At 35.6% G+C, this 22,227-nt stretch overlaps 1 protein-coding gene across 2 annotated transcripts in view; it reads right to left on the bottom strand.

Moving 5' to 3' along the window:
• LOC145675652 (atrial natriuretic peptide-converting enzyme) overlaps positions 1–22,227 on the bottom strand; it is a 415,955-nt gene that overhangs the window by 176,291 nt on the left and 217,437 nt on the right. For both annotated transcript variants that reach the window (XM_081746219.1, XM_081746218.1), the window contains exon 3: positions 18,410–18,584. In XM_081746219.1, coding sequence (XP_081602345.1) covers positions 18,410–18,584 — 175 coding nt within the window. The remainder of the gene's footprint in view (positions 1–18,409; positions 18,585–22,227) is intronic.

Genomic DNA, 22,227 nt, shown 5'->3' with positions numbered 1-22,227 from the left:
AGCAGACAGAGAGGGAAACATACACAAACAGACATAGGGAATTCAGTAAGGAACTTTTTAAGTTCGTTGATAAAATAAAACAAATAATTGATTGAAATTTGATTCTTTTAACGTTCATGTAGTAAAGGACATTTAATCTGATTTCTATACGTACAGCAGGGCATTTAAATCTGACTTCAATGGGTTAATATACAGGGTGACCCAAAAGTAGGTTTACACCCCTGCATTGATCAAATATAACATTCTAGTTTATGGGTTTATTTGCTTCGGCTCTTCCGAGATGTAAGTAAAAACACATTAAGAACAAATAATAAAGAAACTAAGTGTACCTGATGGATAACAATAAGAAACGCAATGAGCTGATCAGTACGGTACTGTATACCTAGTTTTAGGCCACCCTGTATATAAATTAATCATTATGAACCCACTACTGGTTGAAAGCCTCTCCAATTCTTCCCCACAAGTATTTGTGGTGGATAGGATTGCAAACTGACCGGTATTTTACCATTTGAAAATATTTTTTACCAGGTTCAACTATATGTTTCAAGATTTTTAAAACATAGACGGCCACACAGTGGGTACAGCTGCACCCACAATAACTCCGGTCTTCATTCTTCCTACCACAATTCATTCAGTTTTGAATATCTACTCTTTTCTGTGTTCGGGTCATCTTGTTTTATACTAAAAAGCCTAATTCTGTGAATAAAAAAATTTGAATATGTCATTGAAAACCTTAAGGCCACGCCGCCTCATTCAACAAAAGAATGTCGTTATAAAATCTGTTATACTGTTGTACTGAAATTTGTAAAAGATGTATTTTTACTAGTGGTGGGCACCAAAACCTGTTTTTCGTTTTTTAGAAAAACCGGTTCAGTTTTTCATCGAAACCTGTTTCGATTTTTCCAAAACCCGGTTCGGTTTTCATCGAAACCGGTTATCGGTTTTCTCAAAAATCGGTTCGTTTTTTTACCGGATTCGGTTTCGGTTTTCTTCAAAACTGGTTCCGATTTGTTTTACAAATTTTGCTCTATTTCTGACCAGAATAGTGTTTCGTTGTTCTCCGGAAACCGAACCCGTTTCCACAGAAATAGTTTTATGTGTTTTCCAAACACACTTATATTTTCTCAGATATTCCTCTGAATACGTCCATAGTTTACAGATAAATGTATCTATGTGTTCAGTTTCTTTAAATATGTGCATAAACGTATTTATTACGGGAGGCCCGGGTTCGATTCCCGGCGGGAGCTGATGTGGTTCGGATTCCACGTTAATCAGTAGGTCCACGTCTCATATAGCCTCGCTGATGAACGGGACGTTAAACTCAAAGTCAAGTCAAGTCAAGTATTTATTACATTCATGTTAGTGCTCTTATTATACTCTGTCTAATCCGTCGCAAACCTGCATCTACATTACCGAAGTTCTGCGACCGTTACTAATTTAAAATACAATTATTAATGTATTTGAGGACTATGAACTGGTGCAGGTAAATTTTATTTTTCAGAGTTGTCAATCCAACTCTAATTATGGGTAATTGTCCACGTTACTCCATAGTGCTTCTTCATTTCGTCACACTAAGTTGTATGAATACATTACCTAGGTCTCTTTCGTCTGTAGGTATTCAGTGAAAAGAATCGGGAAGCACAACAATTACACTTGTGTTGTAAGTATGTAAACTTTAGCATCTGATTAGCTATGAGGAGTTTAGTCACTGATATAGCAAGATATTTTCTTGATTTTTTCTGGTAACTCTGACATTTGTGAACTTTAACATCTTTTGAAGTAGATCCCAAGTTCAAAAAGGTTGAGAAAAAATGGGATGGATCAAAACCCATAAGAAGAATACAAAATGTACTTGCATTTATAGTTGTTGTATTATAGCTAATGTAATACACGGAGACCACATGTCCTGGCAGCCTGGAGAGAAAAGTTATACAGACACCGTATGATTTATGCTGAAACCGTAACATCAATATCACACCACTCAGCAGCAGTATATGTGAGCTGTTAGCAAATACTGTTGGTGCAGACGATAGACGTGGAAAGAGTGTTTGGACGAAGAACGCATTCGTACCACCGTAGCATACAAAATATAAAACATTCGGACAGATTGACAGAGAACGTGAAAATGTGCTTGCTCAGGAAGAACGTAGACAATACCTGTACTTCACGTAATCCCCATATACAACGTCTTTGACGTCAATATTCTTTTCTCTCACTCCATACTCCTCTTACTAGCACAGAACATACTCCTGTCCCAGCTAATTGTGAAACTCTCCTTGACAAAGGCCACCATTCTGCGTTTGCTTGCTGTCGAGTGTCTATTTGCCGCACATAGTTCTGTGACAAATGCTGTTAACATGGCATATACTCCTTCCAGCGCCGAGGTTCTTTAGATAGAATTTCTTAGTCTATCTATCGACATATAAAATAGTAGCGAATAACTATTCGCGTCATTATATCCCGCATTGTGAGCCGCGGCGGTTCCGCATAGAACGCAAACATCTGGCGCTTCGGATCTCTGGCTCGATTCAAGCTCCCACCAACATGTTTTATCGTATATCTAGCTTCCTGCTATACGTACAGTTTATACGCCGAGCAGTATGCATACTCTCCAGATGACAGTCTATTTCCTACAGTCCTGGTGCGTACATATTCCACAGACGATTCATTAGACGATCCTGCATGGTGGATTCTATGGTTGCCTGCTGGGTTTCAGTCAACAGATTAACGTAGGACACCACCAGATAACAGGAGCAATTTAGGTAATGTCTCTTTTTCTAAAGGAAATAGATTTGACATCGTAGAAAAAAATCGATTTTCAGTCTTAGATATATTCAGATATCTTTCATGCGTCCTTCGTCGAAGAGCGTTAGTTTAATGGTTAGTTTTTTTTTTTTTTTTTGTAGTGAGAAAATCTTGGGATTGGATCCCACTACCCTCAGGAGGTATTCTGAGTAAAACGCCACAAATGAAAATGGCTCAAGAATGGGAGTTGACAACTGGGACACACGTTGCATTCTATTGGGAGCTGAAATTGGGGTTAGATGTGGGTCAAGCTTCACGATTTCTTGTGATCACGATAATAGCATTTGAGTGTTAATTACCGGAAGTTACATATTAAATATGGTTTGATTGGAATACTGGCACTGTTCAAGCAATGTGCAATTATGTCAGCTAATCGAAATAAATTATTTAGAGTAAACAATTTGGGAAGTTAAGGTTGGCGTCGAGGGTTACACCTGTATTATTAAAATACATAATATTTAGTTCAATTTAGAAAATAAACAGTAATTCTTGTCAATTATATAAATAATTTGTAAGTAAATGAGGTAGAGTGATGAATGTTATTTTTGTTGCACAAGAAATTGATTTATGTACTTTTACATTTTCCAATAGTAGAAGGAGTTTATAAAGTGTTACTAAATTTTAACTTTCTTTTATTAGCATTGAAATACGTAACTCCGCTAGTGTAGAATTGCTTGACTCGAAAGGCATCGGGTTTTGAAGATCAGCGAGGATGCTCTCACAGTTCACGAACAGATCTCGGGTTATAAAGTAGCATTCAAGCGTTAAAGTAGCGGGGCCCCGTTGGTATTTCTCCAGAAAATTTTTAAATTAACCCTCCTGAAAGTGCAATTTTAGCTATTTTTTAAATGAAAATTGAGTATTTGTTTTCTTTTTTTTTTCGCTTCTTTTTTTTCTCATAGTTGAAAATATGTATTCTTGAATAAGAGTATGGCAGAGAAATTCTGGGGCTTTAAAGTTCTCAACCCTGATCTAAATTGTCGTCACACAATTCTGAACGCCGATCATTTTGATATAAGAAATGCCTAAAACAAAAAAATAAAAATAAATTGTAAATAGCACGGAGAAATGCTTGTTCAATTTGTCACTTAAAAATTTCTGAATGTCACAGTTCCTAAATTTTACGTGATTTCATCTCTAGTAAAGTCTGTTCAAACTTTATATCTCCTCCACCCCGCTTTATGAAATTATTAGACCCTCATTTAAGAAACTTGTTTAAATATTAGAATTTTCCAAGGATCTTATAAAATAGAGGATCTGCCCCTACAACAAAATCTTGAAGTCATACGTCACAGTTTTGCCACCCCTACTCCGCCCACTCCGCCCAATAAGATCGCAATGTTATGAGCCAACAATCATGGCGGAAACGAAAGTAACCAATCAGACGATGCCGAAGACGAGAGTAGCCAATCAGTCTTGCCGATGCTTGGTTGTTTTTTGGCTTCATTAATTTAATAGGATGAAGATACATATAGACAGATCCTCTATTTTATAACATCCTTGGAATTTTCTCTTTTTCTCTTTCTTTCTCCTCTCGTTTTTCTTCTTTTCTTTTCTCTATTTTTCTTCTCTCTTTTCTTCTCTCTTCTCAGTGCTGAGCAGTCTATCTCAAATTCTGGAGAGCGAGATGTTCGAGCATAGGAACACCATTAAAGTCAGCGACACTGCTTGATTCTTCAATTACTAAACTGAATTTTATTCTTCTTTTCACTAACCATCAAGTCATTATTATTATTATTATTATTATTATTATTATTATTATTATTATTATTATTATTATTATTATTATTATTATTATTAATTATTATACTAGCATCAATTACCGCTTCGCTGTGTTAAATTAAGAAAAAAATAGTAGTATGTTTCGTTAGTCAGACACTTTTTACTATTACTAAAGCGCTCCTTGATATTAGTCATTTTCGATGATTTTTATATGTCCCCTCTCCTCCCCATATTGCGGGCCACGGCATCGGAAGTGTCATTCTTCATCTCAGCGACCCCGAAAACTATGAATTCGACACTGATATTGGTCATTTTGATTATATATATATCCCCTCCCACAATTTTTGCGGGGCTCAATTTGGATTTAAATGGCATCAGAAGTGTCACTGTTCATCTCAGTGATCTCAAAAACTCTAGATTCGACACTAATATCGGTCATTTTCGATCATTTGTAAATGTCTTTCCCTCCCCTACGTTGCACTGTCAAAGTTAAATGATAAAAAAATTATTCCAAGCCCGAACGCCATCTATCTTGAAAGTTTGATCGAGATCGGTCGGGTGGTTCAAGAGTTATTAAGTTTTATTTATTTTCATATATTTCCCCTCCTCCCCTTCCCTCCCTTAAGATCTACTGTCAAAATGAAATAATAAAAACTTCCCAGGTTTGAACTTCATATATATTGAAAATTTGATTGTGATCGATCGGGTGGTTCAAAAGTAATTAATTCACAACATAGTCACTTTTATTTTTATATTTATTGATTTTTATATATCTCCCCCTCCATCCCCTTCCCTACGTTGCTCCGTCAAAGTGAAATGATAACAATCATCCCGGTCCCAAACCTCACCTACATTGAAAATTTGATCAAGATCGGTCGAGTGGTTCAAGAGTTATTACGTTTTATTTATTTTTTGTCCCCTCACCTAAGTTGTACCATGAAAGTAAATAGCTAAAAACACTCCCAGGCCAGAACCGCATCTACGTTGAAAATTTGATTAAGATCGGTCCGGCGGTTCAAGAGATTAAGAGTGACAAACATAGTCACTTTCAATTTTATAATATAGATTGCTATATTAAATTTACTAATTAATATGTGGCGAATGAGTTATAGTCTCCGCTAGGGCGTTAAACGTTTTCTTGGAAGAAAAAGTTTTGATTGATTGATTAATTAAGTTAAACGTCCCTTTTCAGTACAGAGGCTATATGAGACAAGATCTCTGCCTAAAAAAGTGGTATCGAAACCACTACTTGGCTTTCTATTAAAAAAAAAATAGCATCTGAATCGAGAGTTAAACACGTGATCTCGCGTGTTAACCACTTCGCCATGAAAGGACACTTATACTTCAAAACCCTGGAAAGCTGTATATCACAGTTTCAAATTTAATAAGGTTATAGCAAACAGGAGTGACCCACTACGACCCACCATCTACTGTGATCCACAACCACCAAAACCCATCGTCATCAACTGTGACCCAAAGTGTAAAATTTGACCGTGCCTCGAAAGCCAAGTAGAAAATCCTATTATTATCATTATTACATTTACAAATTTCAACAACCAAAAAAAGCCTGAAGTTCTTTTTTCACTTAGATATACTCATCTCAGGTAAGTAAATAGGAACAAATGAAAAAGAAAGAAAATGGTGAGCTTGAAAGTAAAATGTAGACAAATTCACAAGTGTTCAGATGCTGTCTACAATATACTGATCAGAGTGGGTAGGTAGGTCATAGTGGGTCATGGTGGGTCGGTGGGTCAAGTGGGTTGGTGACTCATGGTGGGTTAGTGGTCCACGTCATCTCTGGCTCATAGTTGCATTTGAAATTACTTTAATAAAGAATTGAGATAATTCGACTAGCAAAAAAAAAAAAAAAAAAAAAACTGCCACGTTTAAATACGATTTTAATCACATTTTCAACGAACTTAAAATGCTCGTTACTGAATTCTCTATGTCTCTGTGTTTGTTTGTTTGTTTGTTTGTTTGTTATTTGCAAATTTTTCAATTTTGAGCCCTCCATTCGATAGAACATCAAAAACCATCTAAAGAAATTATGAAATTTTCCCCGTAACTCTTACCGTTCCCGAGATATTGGCCAAAAAAGTGTCGATTTCGAGAGATTCAAAACAGTATCTATTTCGAGAGATTCAAAAAGCCATACCTCGGGAACCGTAAGTCATAGAGAGATGATATTGGTGTTCATCAATGCCTAAGAGGATGGCGAATAATTTGGTGTCAAATAATAACCGGTAGCCACTGGTTATATCTGCATTTTCAGTATATATATATATATATATATATATATATATATATATATATATATATATATATATATATATATATATATATATATATATACGGTGATAAAAGAAAGTGAAAGCTCAATATAGCTAATTCAATAGATCTCTTAACACGCAGGTTCCGAATATGTAAGTGTATTATTTATTGAATTTAATCAAATAAATATACAACTTCATATAAATTTCAAAAAGGTTATTTCTTCCTCAGTTGGTTCTGGCAAAGATCTTTAAGCATTTTCAACTGGTTTATATTAATTTTGAGGCACTGAATTCAATGGAACGACTTTTAAATATATCCATTCATGGAGTGAAAAGAAAGAATACCTCAAAGATGGGATATTTATTCTTAATTATACCCCAAACGTGAGGTTATTTTTCTCGTGACGTCATGGATGGATATATTTTTAAAATGTTGCATTGGGTTCAGGGTTCTAAAATAGTATAAAAACCGCAATTAGAAATTTATCCAAGCATGAGCATTTTTACCATGGGCATGAGCGGCAGAGATGGACATTTTTTTTCATATCCCTCACTCACGCTCACCCTTATCAATTCGCTCACACTCACACGTCCTCAACCTCAAATATTACTCACGCCCTCACCCTCACTCACACTCTCCCTCAATCGACTCCCTCAGACTCAAAATTAGTCGCCTCACCCTCAAGCAATACGTTCACATTCAATCTCACTTGCCCTCACACTCAAAAAATTGTTGATGTCCTCATCCTCACTCTCACTCACCCTCGATCGACTCCCTCACACTCACCCTCACTCGCCCTCGCCCTCATCTACCAAAATGAGCGTTGGTAACTTGTAAGAAAGTAAGGGATTGTCCATTAAGTACAAAGCGCTATTTTTAACAATTTTTTTTTACCCAATTTGTTGCACAGTTACCTTCAGTGGCGTATTTACGCCGGGGGAAGGACTGAGCCCCTCCAAAATTTTAGGATTTCTATAGAAAACGAATCAAATGTTACTCATAACCTTCAAGCCCCTCCCCTTAAAATTAAACATTTCTAAACACAAAATATTCCTAAAGAAAAGCCCCTGCTAAAATATTTTTTTCTAAATCTGTAGGTGTTACCTTCGTGCCCATCCCCTTTTTTTCCTTATACTCAGATGTTAGAATCTCTAATACTCAGGTTATAATCACTGGCCATTTTCCCGTTTTTTCTTCAGCGCGAGTTTTTCTTAAATATTGCCAGAATTTTTTCTTTTCTTTGGTAATTTTACGATCAGTGAGATGCCACAAAATGATTGAAAGTTTGTGACAGTTAAATTATTCAAAAGAATCCCTTATGCCACAAAACGTAACAAATTGTAAACCTTTCTCATGCTCTGTAGCGTTACATAATTAATGGACTGTCCTAATAGTATCTAATCCGAAATCTGCAATACACCGCATGCATCCTATTTTCATAGGAAAAGTAGGATTACATACAATGCTCCTGTATTGATTGCGATGTGTTGAATAGGAAATGAAACGGTTAGCAGAAGTCTGACAAATAAGTCATTTTGTATGTCATTATTTTAAAAGTGTACATTATACAAAAATTAACTTTAAAAACTCTGACATGTCTATCAAGGGCTCTTTTGTGCCTGGATACCCAGTAACGATTTCTTAAAAACTGCACTGTCATGAACGGGTATGTTTAAAAAATATTAGATTCAACATTCTCAAACCAGTATAAAGAGAGCAATTAGAAGTTTATCCCAGCATGGACATTTTTTACTACTAGCATGACTGTTAGTTTCTTTGGGCTGGTCCCAAACTACAAAAAGTTTTAGAACAAGTGCTATATAGCATATTCTTATCCTATATAAAAATGTTACTAAAAAGTAATTCACGTTTCTTTTCTCTCCATATCTCGCTCTTACAAGGAATTTCCATGAAATATACAGTGAAATATACAAGTTTCTTTTATACAGTGGATTTAACGTACAAATAAGAAGAAACATAAAATCTTTACTCTTTTTTGTATATTCTTCAGCAAAAGAGAGAAAAGAAAGCAAACAACCTTGCCAACTGCATTTGAAAATGTCACGCAACGAAATGTCGGTCACTAGGAATTTTTAACCTCTTGAGGTGAACAAAAAAAATTGTCGGAGCAACATTCATTCGTCTCACCTTTCAAGTGCCGTGCAAGAAGACCCGTTAGGATATCTTGGATCACAATACGAGGTGAGTCACACAAGTCAAGGAAAGAGTCTTCTTTCTCGAATAATCATTCGATGTTTAAACAAGAAGGTGTATTGCGACTGCCAGAAGAAATATGTTTCTGCAAGGTATTCGGAGGCCATATTTCATTTGGTCAACGCAGGTTCATCTTATCAAATTGTGGAACTAATTGATATACAGTTAGGGTTGCCATAATTTTTCGATCCAAAATACGGACAAGCCTTAAAATGACGACCCATCAAAGATACGGTGCCCAGACACAAAATAAATATTTTAAAATTTCTTACCTAAAACGTCGCCTTTTTATGTTACCGGTATCACACAATTGTTTACTGTAATACTTAAAACACTGTTAGAAACTAATGTTTTATAATTTTTTTTTCATTAACGCGAATATAATAAATTATGCCATTAGATTATGTATATCAAATCTAACCAAAAGAACCCTGGAATGGAAAAATAAGACACTTCTTCAAAACATAACCTACGTTATTAATAGTTACTAAAATATAAGTTACCGTATTACCTACATGATGAAAACATAATTCTTTTCGCCCGCGATTTTAGCGATTCCTGACCCGGAAACTTCCGGGCAGCTCTAAAAACTGTCAAATAAGGACATTTTCGTATTTCAAGCTTTGTACGGTACGGACACGGACCCAAAAATACAAATACTCCGTATAAAATACGGACATATGGCAACCCTATATACAGTACATGTAGGCGAGAACTCCATTTACAGCATGAATAAATTGTTTTGCACCAACTTTGATTTTTTTTTTTTTAATCAATGATAGAGAAATTCCATTGTGAGTGAACTTCGCGATATTGATAGGATATATCTTATTATATATAGTCCGTAAACAGTCTCGGACTGGTTGATATAGGGCCCCGGCAGGAGCCTCACTTGGAGGGCCCAATTTTCCCTTCCTATGTAGCATAAGAGCCTCACAAAGTATTACAATACACATTTGGACAATGTGATGCTGGGTCCCCATTCTAAATATTGTTGAAATATATTCTTACTAGGCTACAAACAAAGGGCCCCAAACAGGACTTTAGAATACTGTTAGTTTCATTCCAATAATAGGACTGTAAGACTACATTCAATACTGGGGGCCACCGAACTCTGGGAACAGAACAAATTACAACGAGTAGCTAACTATGCTCCAACATAGCAGACATGTTTTATCTAACGTTCCATGTTATTCAATATTGATTTTATATATATATATGTAGAAAGAGCCCCGGCAGAGGTCCCTACGTTCCTGCCCTAGCTAGTCCGAACCTGGTCATAAAAATGTCTTACAAAGTCATGACTCATCGTCTCTGAATATTTTCAATCCTAATAATGAATTAGAAAAAGAAAATATGTTTCTTTTTCTAAAGGGGATTAGCTCTTTCCTCCTACGAGCCCTTAGAGCTCCCATCTGGTTATATGGTTAGGATATGTGCCTTTATTCTGGGAGACCCAAGTTCGATTTCTGGTAGGAGATTGTGTAGCTTTAATCATACATTATTATGTAAATTCACATCTCATATATAGTCTTAGTCCTAAAAGGGATGGAAGGGGTTTAACCCAAGCAACCGATGATTTCTCTTCGCTGTTCAGGTGGGTAGCGCGCATTTTTGGTGTATGGGCTTTTGGGTTCGATTCCCAGTCGTAAAGCATTGAGTACATTACGGTGGTTCAAATTCCACATCAAACTTACGGTGCTAAAAAGGGACGCTAAACTTCAATCATTTAAGTTGAACTTCCTACCTATGCGAGGCAGGCCGGTGGCCAGCTCAAAAATGTAGGGGGGGGCGGCTGAAGTTAGGGGGGCCCGATCCAACCATATTATAGTTCATCATCATATTATAGTTCATTTGTAAGCCTACCGTGAAAATTTCAGGGAGGCCAGCAAAAATTTAGGGGAGCCTGGCCCCCCAGACCCCCCCTGGATACGGGCCTGATGCGAGGTCCTTCGATGAAGCCCAAGGCCTGGGATGACCGTCCCGCCCACTGGATGGCTTTGTGAAAAAAAGCATTATCTATGCAAAAATGGGTAATATAAAAATAATCGAAAACGACCAATATTAATATTCAATCCATAGCTTCTCGGAGTCGCTGAGATGAACAGTGACAATCCAGATGCCGTTTAAGAACAAATCCATCCCCCTATTGGCATGGAGCTAACAGGTGGCGGTAGGAAGGCACTGATATACAAAATAATCGAAAACAACCATTATTAGTGTTCAATCCATAATTTCCGGGGTTCTTACTCGTAAGATGAATAGTTCAAATTCATTCCCAATATGTATGTCAATGGCGGGGAAGGGTTTAAATACTTTCTATAAACCCATCTCTTATGTGCAAAGAATGAGCATTTCAGCTAACATTATTCATAGTTACAGCATTTTTAGAAAACCGAAGATTATTTTACTTCAAAATAGTCTTCCAGTATATATATTCAAGATAAAAAATACCAATTAAAAAGTGCAAAGAAGCAAATAAATTATAAAACAATTAGTATCTCTCCCTCCACAAACACACACACATATACACACAAAAATAAGAAATTTAATCTCAGGTAAAAGTGCGTAAACTGAACACTGCAAGTAACACAAAGACTAATATTATATTAGACCAGAATATTCAGACAATAAATATTCGGACTAATAAGCTCTTGATTAAAAAAAAATTGAATTTGCGTGGTAGAAATAGTGGAAGTTTCTTGCAGAAGAAGAACGTTATGTATTGTTGCAAGACATAGAAGATCGTACGTACGTATAAAAGTTTAAAAAAAATAATAATAATTAAAAAAAAAAAGTATTCTTTGAAAATAGATTAGAGAAACTAGTTATGCATTTTCGACGTAGAATGGTATTTTATTAATTTTACACTCTTCTAGTTCGTCCGTTATTTTCCCCTCTAAAGCTAATAAACGTGATAAGTAGTCAATTTATTTGATGACGTCATTAACTTGATCGCACCGACGACAGCGCCACGTTCTTTTCCCACATGTCATAATATGATTATCTCAGTGGCGTATTTACGATTTTGTTTCGGGAGGGGCTTTGCTAACTTTCAGGGAGGGGCTTTGCCTGGAAATGTGAAAATTCTGCAAGATATTTAATTTACTTTACTATACTAAGTAAGATTTCGGGGGGCTTAAGCCCGGAAGCCACCCCCCTAAATACGCCACTGGATTATCTGTTACTTATGGAGCCAGTGGCGTCATTTGGAGACGGCAAAGGAAGCAACTGCCCCCGTGAATTTGAGAATACGCATGTTTTAGAGAATTGTATAGTAATATACCTTGAAATTCTTATAAGAATGGAGAACCTTGTCCCCTGTAGTGTTGTAAATAGAAAAAAAAACGTTCGTTTTTTTTTCAGAAATGTACGTTTTTTTAGAAAAAAACATTGCCTCTCGTTTTTTTTCTAAATTTCGTTTTTTTTTCAGTCATTTGTAATGTATCTTACGTCATTTAAGTCTGAAGTATTTTTATGTAGGTGTAATTACCATAAAATGCAACATAAATTAAACACTAGATACTGATACGGTACAAATATTTTACAATTTATATGAGTAGCGTACCTATTAATAATCCGGGTTTCTGTACTGTTTCACCAATATCAACGAAGAAATAAAAGTATAAATGAACATTTGTTTTTTTCTCGTGAAAGTAGGCCTTTAATAAGTACGAAAATAATATCACGAACAGTATAAAATGCAAATTACTTGTCTAAAGGTAAAAACTAATACTAATTTGCCTACTAATATTTTTCTGAATATCATATATAAATAATTTGTCGACTAGATATATGATATGCATTGCTGGCTCTACCATATGTGCAACACGCGCATTTGCACGGGGCTGCAATATCTGTCATAAGTATTTTATTTAAAATAAATATTTCTTGTCGGAGACAGACTTCATGATCATGGTAGCTAAATTTACTAAGCCAGGGGTGCCCACAAGGGGGTGCTATGACGCAAATTGCGTCATTGAAATATTTGGGGGGGGATAAAAATCCATATAAATATGCTTGAGGGTGTGTAAAAATTAATCGAAAAGATTTTTTTTCATGAAGAACACCTATGGATAGACAATTGAGGGGGGGGTGCGTCATGGACATGAGGGGGGGTGGGCACCACTGACTAAGCTGACCTTCTATTTGAATACTACATTCATAAATTATGTTTAGGTCGCATTAGTTTAAGTCACATGATCAGTGCTAAAGCAAATGGTAAAATAAATCCCAGAATAAATTGCTTGATTGTTGTCAAATATAGGAACTCAATTCTCGAATGCCTGTCCCCTTTGGTTAGTTATCAAAGTTCTGATATGAAAGCTTCTCTTGTCTTTGTCGCAAATAAGATCGTTATCATGAAAGGTGGAAACAGTTTTAAAAAAATAACAGATGTAGAAGGAAAATCAAGAAATAAAGGTAAAAGAGCTAGTTGCAATATAATTGCAAACTGATATGTTGAGATTGAAACTCGATATTGAATTCTATAAAAAGGATTACCATCTTTCAGATGTATTTGCTTTATCTTTCACTAACATAATAGATTAATATTTAAAGAAAAAAACAGACACAACAATATTGTACTTGTAGTAAGTATTTAAGCCTTTCTGAGTGCGAGTGTAGTTTCCTTCCCTTTCGTTGTTCATGCTGGAGTAGCATACTTAAAATCGTGACTTTTAAGATTTGTTCTTTCTGGATAAAGATTTAGGTGGCAAATTATGTCATTGCGCGGGCGACAAATTGCCTAGGGCCGGCCCGATGATATGTACACTCATGTCCACAATGATTGTCGCATATCTATAACTGTCTTCTTGTAAGAATATAATTTGATAATGATTTTGCAGGGTACTTTTAATACTGATACTTTGTGTATAATCGGAAAATGTATATTTGTGGTAAATTTCAAAGGAAAAGAATTATAAATATGAAAATAAGAAAGAGTAAAAGAAAATGTTGCTAAATGGACAAGAAAGTTTTATTTTCGTTTTATTGTTCTTATTTAATGCTGTTTTGACATGAAACTTGCCACATACATGTCTTTGCCGATTATACACATACTAACATTATAAGAAATACCAGGCGGATTCGTTATCAAATTATATTCCTACAACAACATATTTATAGACATTCGACAATAATCTTGGACCTGAGTGTACATACAAGACATGAATATAGGATGACATAATTTGAAGTAATGCAGGGTGTTTCAAAATGAATATTAGGGTTTTGAAACTTTGTAGTATCTATTACAATTAACTTACAATTATAAGTATTATCAAATGAAAGAGCAACTCAAACAGTTTTGTACACACGCATGCCATGCATTGTTTCCTCCGTCTGCCGTTAGAAAGAGAAAGTAGCAAAGATGGAGACTAGAGACCAGAAAGTTTTGTGTGTTTTAACTTTGCAAAGACTGAATCTGTAGTTACAGTGCAACCCTCTGTGTGAATTGAATGTTTTGTGCCATATGGCGGAAAGTTTATGGGCCTTTCTCATCTATTGACTCAATGTGTGCCATGTGACGAATGAAGCACACATCGAACACTTGAAGCTAAAACTGTTTGAGGCGTTCTTTTATTTGATGTATTATTTGATGATGTGTTCTTTTATAACTGTGCGTAAAATGTAATAAGTACTACGAAGACTTAATTCCCCCGATATACATTTTGAAACACCCTGCATTTCTCAGCATCAGTATTGGAACTAAGATGTAAAAAGGAGAGATTGTGATTGTTTACAACAACGATATTATTATTAGTCAAGACTATAATTACTACAACACAAGTTAGTAGTCAAAAAAAAATGTAATTAAATGTACACTCGTAACCCTTTCGGACCCAGGTGGCCAAAGTGGCACATACGGGTGTGTCAATTTTTTAATCCGCTTCTGTATGGTCACTAATTAAGATATCGGTATATATATTTCTTGCCAAATATGATTGGTCCATAGTTTATCATTTTAGTTTCCTTTTGTTCTGTGTGTTGAATTTCCCCCTCTCAAATTTCACCCCAGTCAAAAATTCGAGAATTTTCGAATTTTCTTTATTACTTTGCTCCTGTAGCTTCATTCATTGTAGAGAGACCTCCTTAAGACTTGTCAGGTAGATACGTCGGATGGATACCTAATTGTTGACATCAATTGGACGCGCTTGCGCGCAGTGTTGCCAACTACGGAAATTAAAATCTCCTTAAATTTGGGCCAAAAATTCGAAATTTTTGTCATAAACCGTACCTATAGGTCCGAATGCAAATCAACTTACGCCAGTCGAACATTTGTTCTTACTGAACAAACTCGGGTACATATCGTTACAGTGGGGTAATTAGGGGACGCACGAAAAATTCTGATTAAGGTTCTAACTCTTGATTTTCCCCTATTTTTCTCTTTATCGAAATATATTTTTCGTAATTAAAAGCATTGTTTCTTAAATATCGCCATGATACTTGTAGGATATATTATAGCGATACCAAAGCTTCTTTTAAGATAGTTTGTGTGAGGCTGCTAGCACTGTTGCCAGCTACAGAAAATTTTAATTTCCGATTTTAGGGAGAAATTTTGGAAAAAAAATCGTTTTTGTCTCTTATTTCCCTCTTGTTGGCTACATTCGAACAAACGTACCACTGTCTGAAAGCCTCGTCCTTAGCCTACACAACACACCATAAAAAGTTTCGGTAGAATAATTAGGGGAAGTACAGTTGAGGCTTATAATAAACCATGTTCTGTAAATGGTAAGAAAATTGTGAATTTCTAAGGTAGAATGAGATTTTTTTTTTAAATGCTTACTTTGTTAGATATCGCCATGATACTTGTAGAAAGTATTCTTGGGGTACGAAGGTTTACTTTCAGATAGTTTACGTCTGTTTTATGGCAGTGTTTCCAGGCAAAACAATTCATTCCCGATTTTAAGTAAAACATTTGGCAAATTTCCCTTTCCCCTCTTGTTCGCTACGTTGCAACAAATGTACAACTACCTGAAAGCCTTCTCTTTAGCCTACAGAACGCACCATAAAAAGTTTCAATAGAATAATTAGAGAATCTGTAGCCCCGGCATATCTGTTGGATTTTGCTTCTGAGGCGTAAAAAATGTCAAAATTTCATGTGTATGGAAACAGAGAATTTTTTCTTTCTCTCTTTGAATGGAAGCCAGCGACTTTAGGTTTTCACTGTATCTTGTCAACGCACCAAAGAATTTTTTTAGGTGACTTAGACCCATATGACAACAGTGGTGCTAGATACAAAAAATCTTGAAATTCGGTTAGGGATTTTTTGTAAATTTTCAACCCTACATTTCCCTCAGTAATTTCCCACCCGCTCGCAACACTGCAATGTAACGTACACCAAAAAATAGCCACATTCCTTTTCTAAAAAACAAGGTCTTAACCATATCAATAGGGTAAATGGTTTTTGAGCAATAAGTCGCTAACTGACAAAGTAGGAAAACGCCAAAAATGACCTGGGTCCGAAAGGAATAATCACACGATTTTGCTCGTATAGGTACAAGGAAACAAACGATTTGTAAGTTACGAGGGCTTCGACTCAAGTACTATTGATTATTTCAATAATCTTCAACATAAATCAATAAATAATAGCTGCCAAAAAAAAAAAAAAAACAGACATTTGAAAAAAAACATGAAAAAGAACGATGTTTTTTATTGAAAAAAAAAACGTTTTTTTACAACACTAGTCCCCTGTAGCAACATCTGAAATAATGCTATTGTGTGCAGCTCATCCTATAGAGCAGCGTTTCCCAACCAGTGTGCCGCGGCACACTGATGTGCCGTGAATGGACCGCCGGTGTGCCGCGAGGAATCGAAACATAATTTATAATTTTATAGCAATCAAATTGCAAAACGTAGGGAAAAATGTATATTTGTATTACTATAAACTACACATTACTATGAACCTCTACTATGAATCTACAATTTTAAGTTACTGTTCTGTACATTTCTAAAGTTGAAAAAAAAATGGTTAACATTTTTATGATCATTATTGCTTCTTCATTGTAGCAGACTATTTCATAACTTGAAAATTTAAAATATCATTCAATTCTTTCGACAAATTACCTACATTTGTGTTTTAAAAGTAAGAGAGATTTGTTCGTTCGTTATTTAGTGATCTTCCTTCTTAGTAGTAGGTTGGAAACAGTTTTTAAAAAGAAAGCGTATTTTTAAAAACCTGAGTACAATTTTTCATTGCATTTTTTTTTTCTATTTTTAAATTAGGATGAAAAATAAATATAATGATTTACCATTGTGGAAAACCAGTGATAGAGCTTTCATCTCTGTGAGAAGAGGATCAATAAATCGCAGAAAAAATACCACTGTGTTTTATATTTACAAATAATAATATCTATAAGTGTGCCGCGAGAATCCAAGTAACACCCGCAGTGTGCCGTAAGTTGAAAAAGGCTGGGAAACTCTGCTATAGATCTTGAATGCAGGCGCACACACAGAAATTTTTGTTGAGAGGGGTCAAATTTTTGAGTGAGGTCCAATATCACAAGCCACTAATTCTATGTAGTATTGAACAGGTATTACTCTGTACCCGAAAATGCAATAACTAATTGTAAAATACTTCCACCTATATTTTCAGAAAAAAATAGAACTAGATTGTTTTTATAAGAGAAAGAGTACAGAAGAAGTGTAAAATCAAATTTTCATGCTACATCAATCATTTCCCTGTTAAACAAATAGGGCCTTATGCAGAGTCGTTCTGACGCGTGATTAGTGTCATACTAAAGAGTTCAACTACCATGTTTCCTGCAGTAGTCAAGCCTTTAGTATGACGCCCTTGGCGCGGGAGACCCGGGTTCGATTCCCGGCGGGAGCTCATGTGGTTCGGATTTCACGTTAATCAGTAGGTCCACTTCTCACGTAGCCTCGCTGCTGAAAGGGATGCTAAACTGAAATTCAACTCAACTCAACCTTTAGTATGACGCTAATCATACGTCAAAACGACTCTGCATAAGGCGGGTATAGTTTTATTGAGAAAGTGTACAAGTGTACGTTGAGTTACTGAATTTTATGGGGTCCGAACCCCGTGGTCACCCCTCGTGGGTACACCCCTGCTTGAATATCAATGGAGAATATAGGAAAATGTATGTACCAGTGGCGTATTTACGATTTTGTTTCGGGTAGGGCTTTGCTAACTTTCGGGGGGGGGCTTTGTCTGAAAATGTGAAAATTCTGCAAGATATTTCATATAATTTACTATAATAAGTAAGATTTTGGGGGGCTTAAGCCCGGAAGCCTCCCCCCCCCCGAAATACGCCACTGGCTATGTACGTATTTTTCTTGTCAGTATTATATTTTCCTGCGCCTCTATTTCACTTATGTACTTCCAACCACTGAAAAATATTATGTTATATATGCTTATATGATATTATATACTTACATCCAAAATAGATACCAGCAGCTGCGCCCAGAACAAGAAACAAAAACGCTGCTCCGATGCAACAGCACCATCTATACTGGCAGCCATGTTTCCTAGTGAATCTAATATCGCTGTCGGTAGACGAAGGAGTTTCGGATCTTGCTAGCCTCCCTGTGCTCATCGTGCCAACTGACACCTATGAATATAATAATAAAATAATATGTTAAAAGATATATATATATATATATATATATATATATATATATATATATATATATATATATATATATATATATATATATATATATATATATATATATATATATATAGGAACAACTATACAAAATATATGATCAGTTAGACTTATTTTTTTCATTATGAAAAGATAGATTTTTAACAGAGGTAGAAATGGAATTGGAGAACTAAGAAAACGGTCCTTGATAGAGAGGTGTACAGTCTGATCTATCAGGGACGGATCCAGTACCGACTTCTAGGGGGGGGGGGTTGTCATACTGTTACTTTTAGGGGCTCCAAACTTCGGGATGGATTTTATTTATATATATAAAATAAGAAAACTTCCTCTTTTCGGGGAGGGGGCGATCGCCCTGATTGCCCTCTCCCCTGGATCCGTCCCTGGATTGTATATAGATAGGTATACAGTCAGTGTTCGTAGCTTTTCTTAAGAAAAAATTGACTCGACCGACTCAAAATTTTTCCTTTTTTTCTCAAATTTTTTCAAGTTAGTTGAGTGTTCAATTCCTATGACAGAGGTTATATCATAAGATAAATTAGCTAAATTAAAGAAACTGCGAACCATTTTTGTTTTGGTCATTTGCTTCTTTTTTTTACTTTTTTCTTTTTCCTTCTACAAAAACATACACACAAATACACCATGGAACTCCTTCGTGGCTAAGCGGTTAGCGTACGCGCCTTTGGCGTGAGAGACCCGGGTTCGATTACTTGCGGGAGCTCATGTGGTTAGGATTCCACGTTAATCAGTAGGTCCCGTCTCATATAGCCTCGATGCTGAAAGGGACGTTAAACATCAAAATCAATTCAACTCAACAAATACACCCAGTCAACAATGGGTGCAAATTGTACTACTTGCAATACAATCTTGATATTGTATTGGTTTATTTCTGAAAAAAAAAATTAAGGATTTGTATTGGTCAGTCAGTCAGAGGCAATTTCCCTGGATTTTCAAGTTTATCGAAAAATTCCCTTCTTTTCTTTTGGTAAATTTACCTCTCAAACTACGAACACCGGGCTACGTCACGAGAATAAACATCAGAAGACAGAAACATTCATATATTTCCTCAATCATTCGATAGGGCCCATTGAGCTCTTCCGTCAATATAAATTACAGGCAAAAGGGACCCAAGTAAACTATCATGGCCGACCATCTAAAGCGCCAGTGAGTGATGCAGAACAAATAACCAATCAAACAAAATTAAGATCAATACAATATCTCATCAGGGTGGCCCAAAAATAGGTATACAGTCCCGTCTCATCAACTCCTTAGCTTTTTCTATCATTTCTGATTGTTATCCGTCAGGGAAAGTTAGTTCTTTATTATTTGTTCTTAATACCTTTTTACTTATATCTTAAACTCGGAACAGCCGAAGCAAATAAACCTATAAGCTAGAATGTTATACTTGATCAATGCAGGGGTGTATACCTATTTTTGGGCCACCCGAACAACGTTTTAATCCCAAGTTAAACTGTGAACGGGATGCTAAACTTAAAATCAAATCAAATATGTTTAAAAAAAATACGAAATAATCGAGTGATTTGGGTGAACAGTTTGTTAATCACGTATTTTTGTGTTCAAATCCTGGAGTAGATTTTATTTTTTTTTTCTCCTTAGAAAAATATATACACGGAGACAAAGCATTTCTTTGAATAACTCTTTATCAACTATTTTCTTTTGTTGAGGCTGTTTCGTCTCGGAAAATATATCTGTTTGTTTTGGAAGGATTCTGTGTAGTCTGCGTAGTCATCACGAAAATTCTGTCTCGTCTCGTGAGCTATCCTTTCTACAATTAATCATAATTAAACAGTCTCTTTCCTCCCAAGTAGGGATGCGCACGAGACAAAATTTGAGGCTGTCTCGTCTCCAAAATGTGCTGTAAAAGTGATGTCTCGACTCGAAAAATCTATTCTTCTCTATTGAAAACGCTGTGTCTCGACTCGAATTTTGTCAGGAAAAATTCTGTCTTGACTCGTCTCGTGCGCATCCCTACCCCAGGAAATCATAAAATCCCATGGCCATTGCCTAGCACGCTTCAAAAATTGATTTTTCGGATTTGCGGCAACTTATAGCAAAGAAGGAAAAAAGGAAGAAGCTTTCTAAACCATAATTATTAGTTACCTTCCTTTCTTCCATTAAAAGTAAGAAATCACCTTGCAAAATTTAGTGATACTTGCTGAACCTTCACATATAAGCATGAATCTTCTTGTCATTCCTCACAACATCTGTCTTTATAGACACAAGTGAAAGATGCCTTGATAAAAATCAGCAAGGGTTATCATAAAGGGGAGATTTTTTTTTATTATTTTTTCAATATCTCGCAGTGTTTGCAAAATTTGAGCCTACTTTCGGTTGGAGTTTCTAATTCATGTATGATATATGTTTTCTTTCCTCTTACCTGCAGTATGTAATAAGCAAATTGACCACAAACATTACATGCACAATTAATTATAATATCGGTGATATATGGTGGTTCATTGGGCAAAACACTCCCAACAATAAAGATTTATCTTACAAGAGACTGGAGAAATGGTTATCCTTCGTTGTTCATTAAGATTTGGCCATGAAAGAAACGCCTGAGAGATATGCAACCGCTGTATACAGCTATGTTGTGTTGGAATGTATAACTCATAGGATATGATTCTTAGTTGTTTTTTTTAAAAATTCAACATTTTCAGTGTAATCCAAAAAATGTAATAAATAAATAACGGTCATTAAAAAAAATATATTTAGTTAGAACTGAACAATCTACACAAAATTTACAATTGATTAGTGAAAACGGCATTTTTCTAGAGTTTGTATGTATTGGAAGATTTCTGCGGTTTTCGAGATATCATTGTTAAAAGGCTTGGCCACAAACATATAAACCTAACATTTTAATATACAGGGTGTTTCAAAACAACACCGACAACGTTTGAGAAGTGATTCCTTACATCGAGATAAGACAAAAAGTATAGACCAACCTGGGTGCACAAATACTTCCTTTCTGATTTATAGGTTGCCGAAATCACGAAAAAATGAACTTTAAAAGTCAAATACTATGTGACCTACCGTAATCTGGTCAAGACTTCACTTAAGAACTAGTATATGCCCTATTTAAATCTCCAAGTTTCAGAATCCTGAGGCACTTTCGCAACAATTTTTATAGAGTTAGTTGGTGAGTACTTCAAATTATATGCCCGTAGCCAAACACCCTCCATAAAAAATGTTGCATGAGTACCATAAGATTCTAAAACATGGATTTTTGGATAGAACACATAGTAGTTCTTAAGTTAAGTGTTAATCCGAGTACGGTTGCTCCCATAGCTTTAGAGCTATGGACCTTTAAATTTCATTTTTTTTTCATGTTTTCGGTAGCCTATAACTCCGAAATTACGGATTTCTGCACCCAAGTTGGTCTGTACTTTTTGTTTTATTTTGATGTCAGGAATCTGCTCCCAAATTTTGTCGATGTTGTTTTAAAACACCCTGTATAGATCTTTCCTCAGCTTCTATTTAATTTACGCAGAGATGGAACGACGACATATATATATATTTTTGTTTGTATGTGAAAAATTGAAACCGGTGGCAATCTTAGAATGAAAATGTG

This window comes from Thermobia domestica, chromosome 18 (genome assembly GCF_964235325.1).
Source record: "Thermobia domestica chromosome 18, izTheDome1.hap1.1, whole genome shotgun sequence".
Taxonomy (NCBI): Eukaryota; Metazoa; Arthropoda; class Insecta; order Zygentoma; family Lepismatidae; genus Thermobia; species Thermobia domestica.
This window is presented reverse-complemented; position numbering and strand designations above follow the sequence as displayed.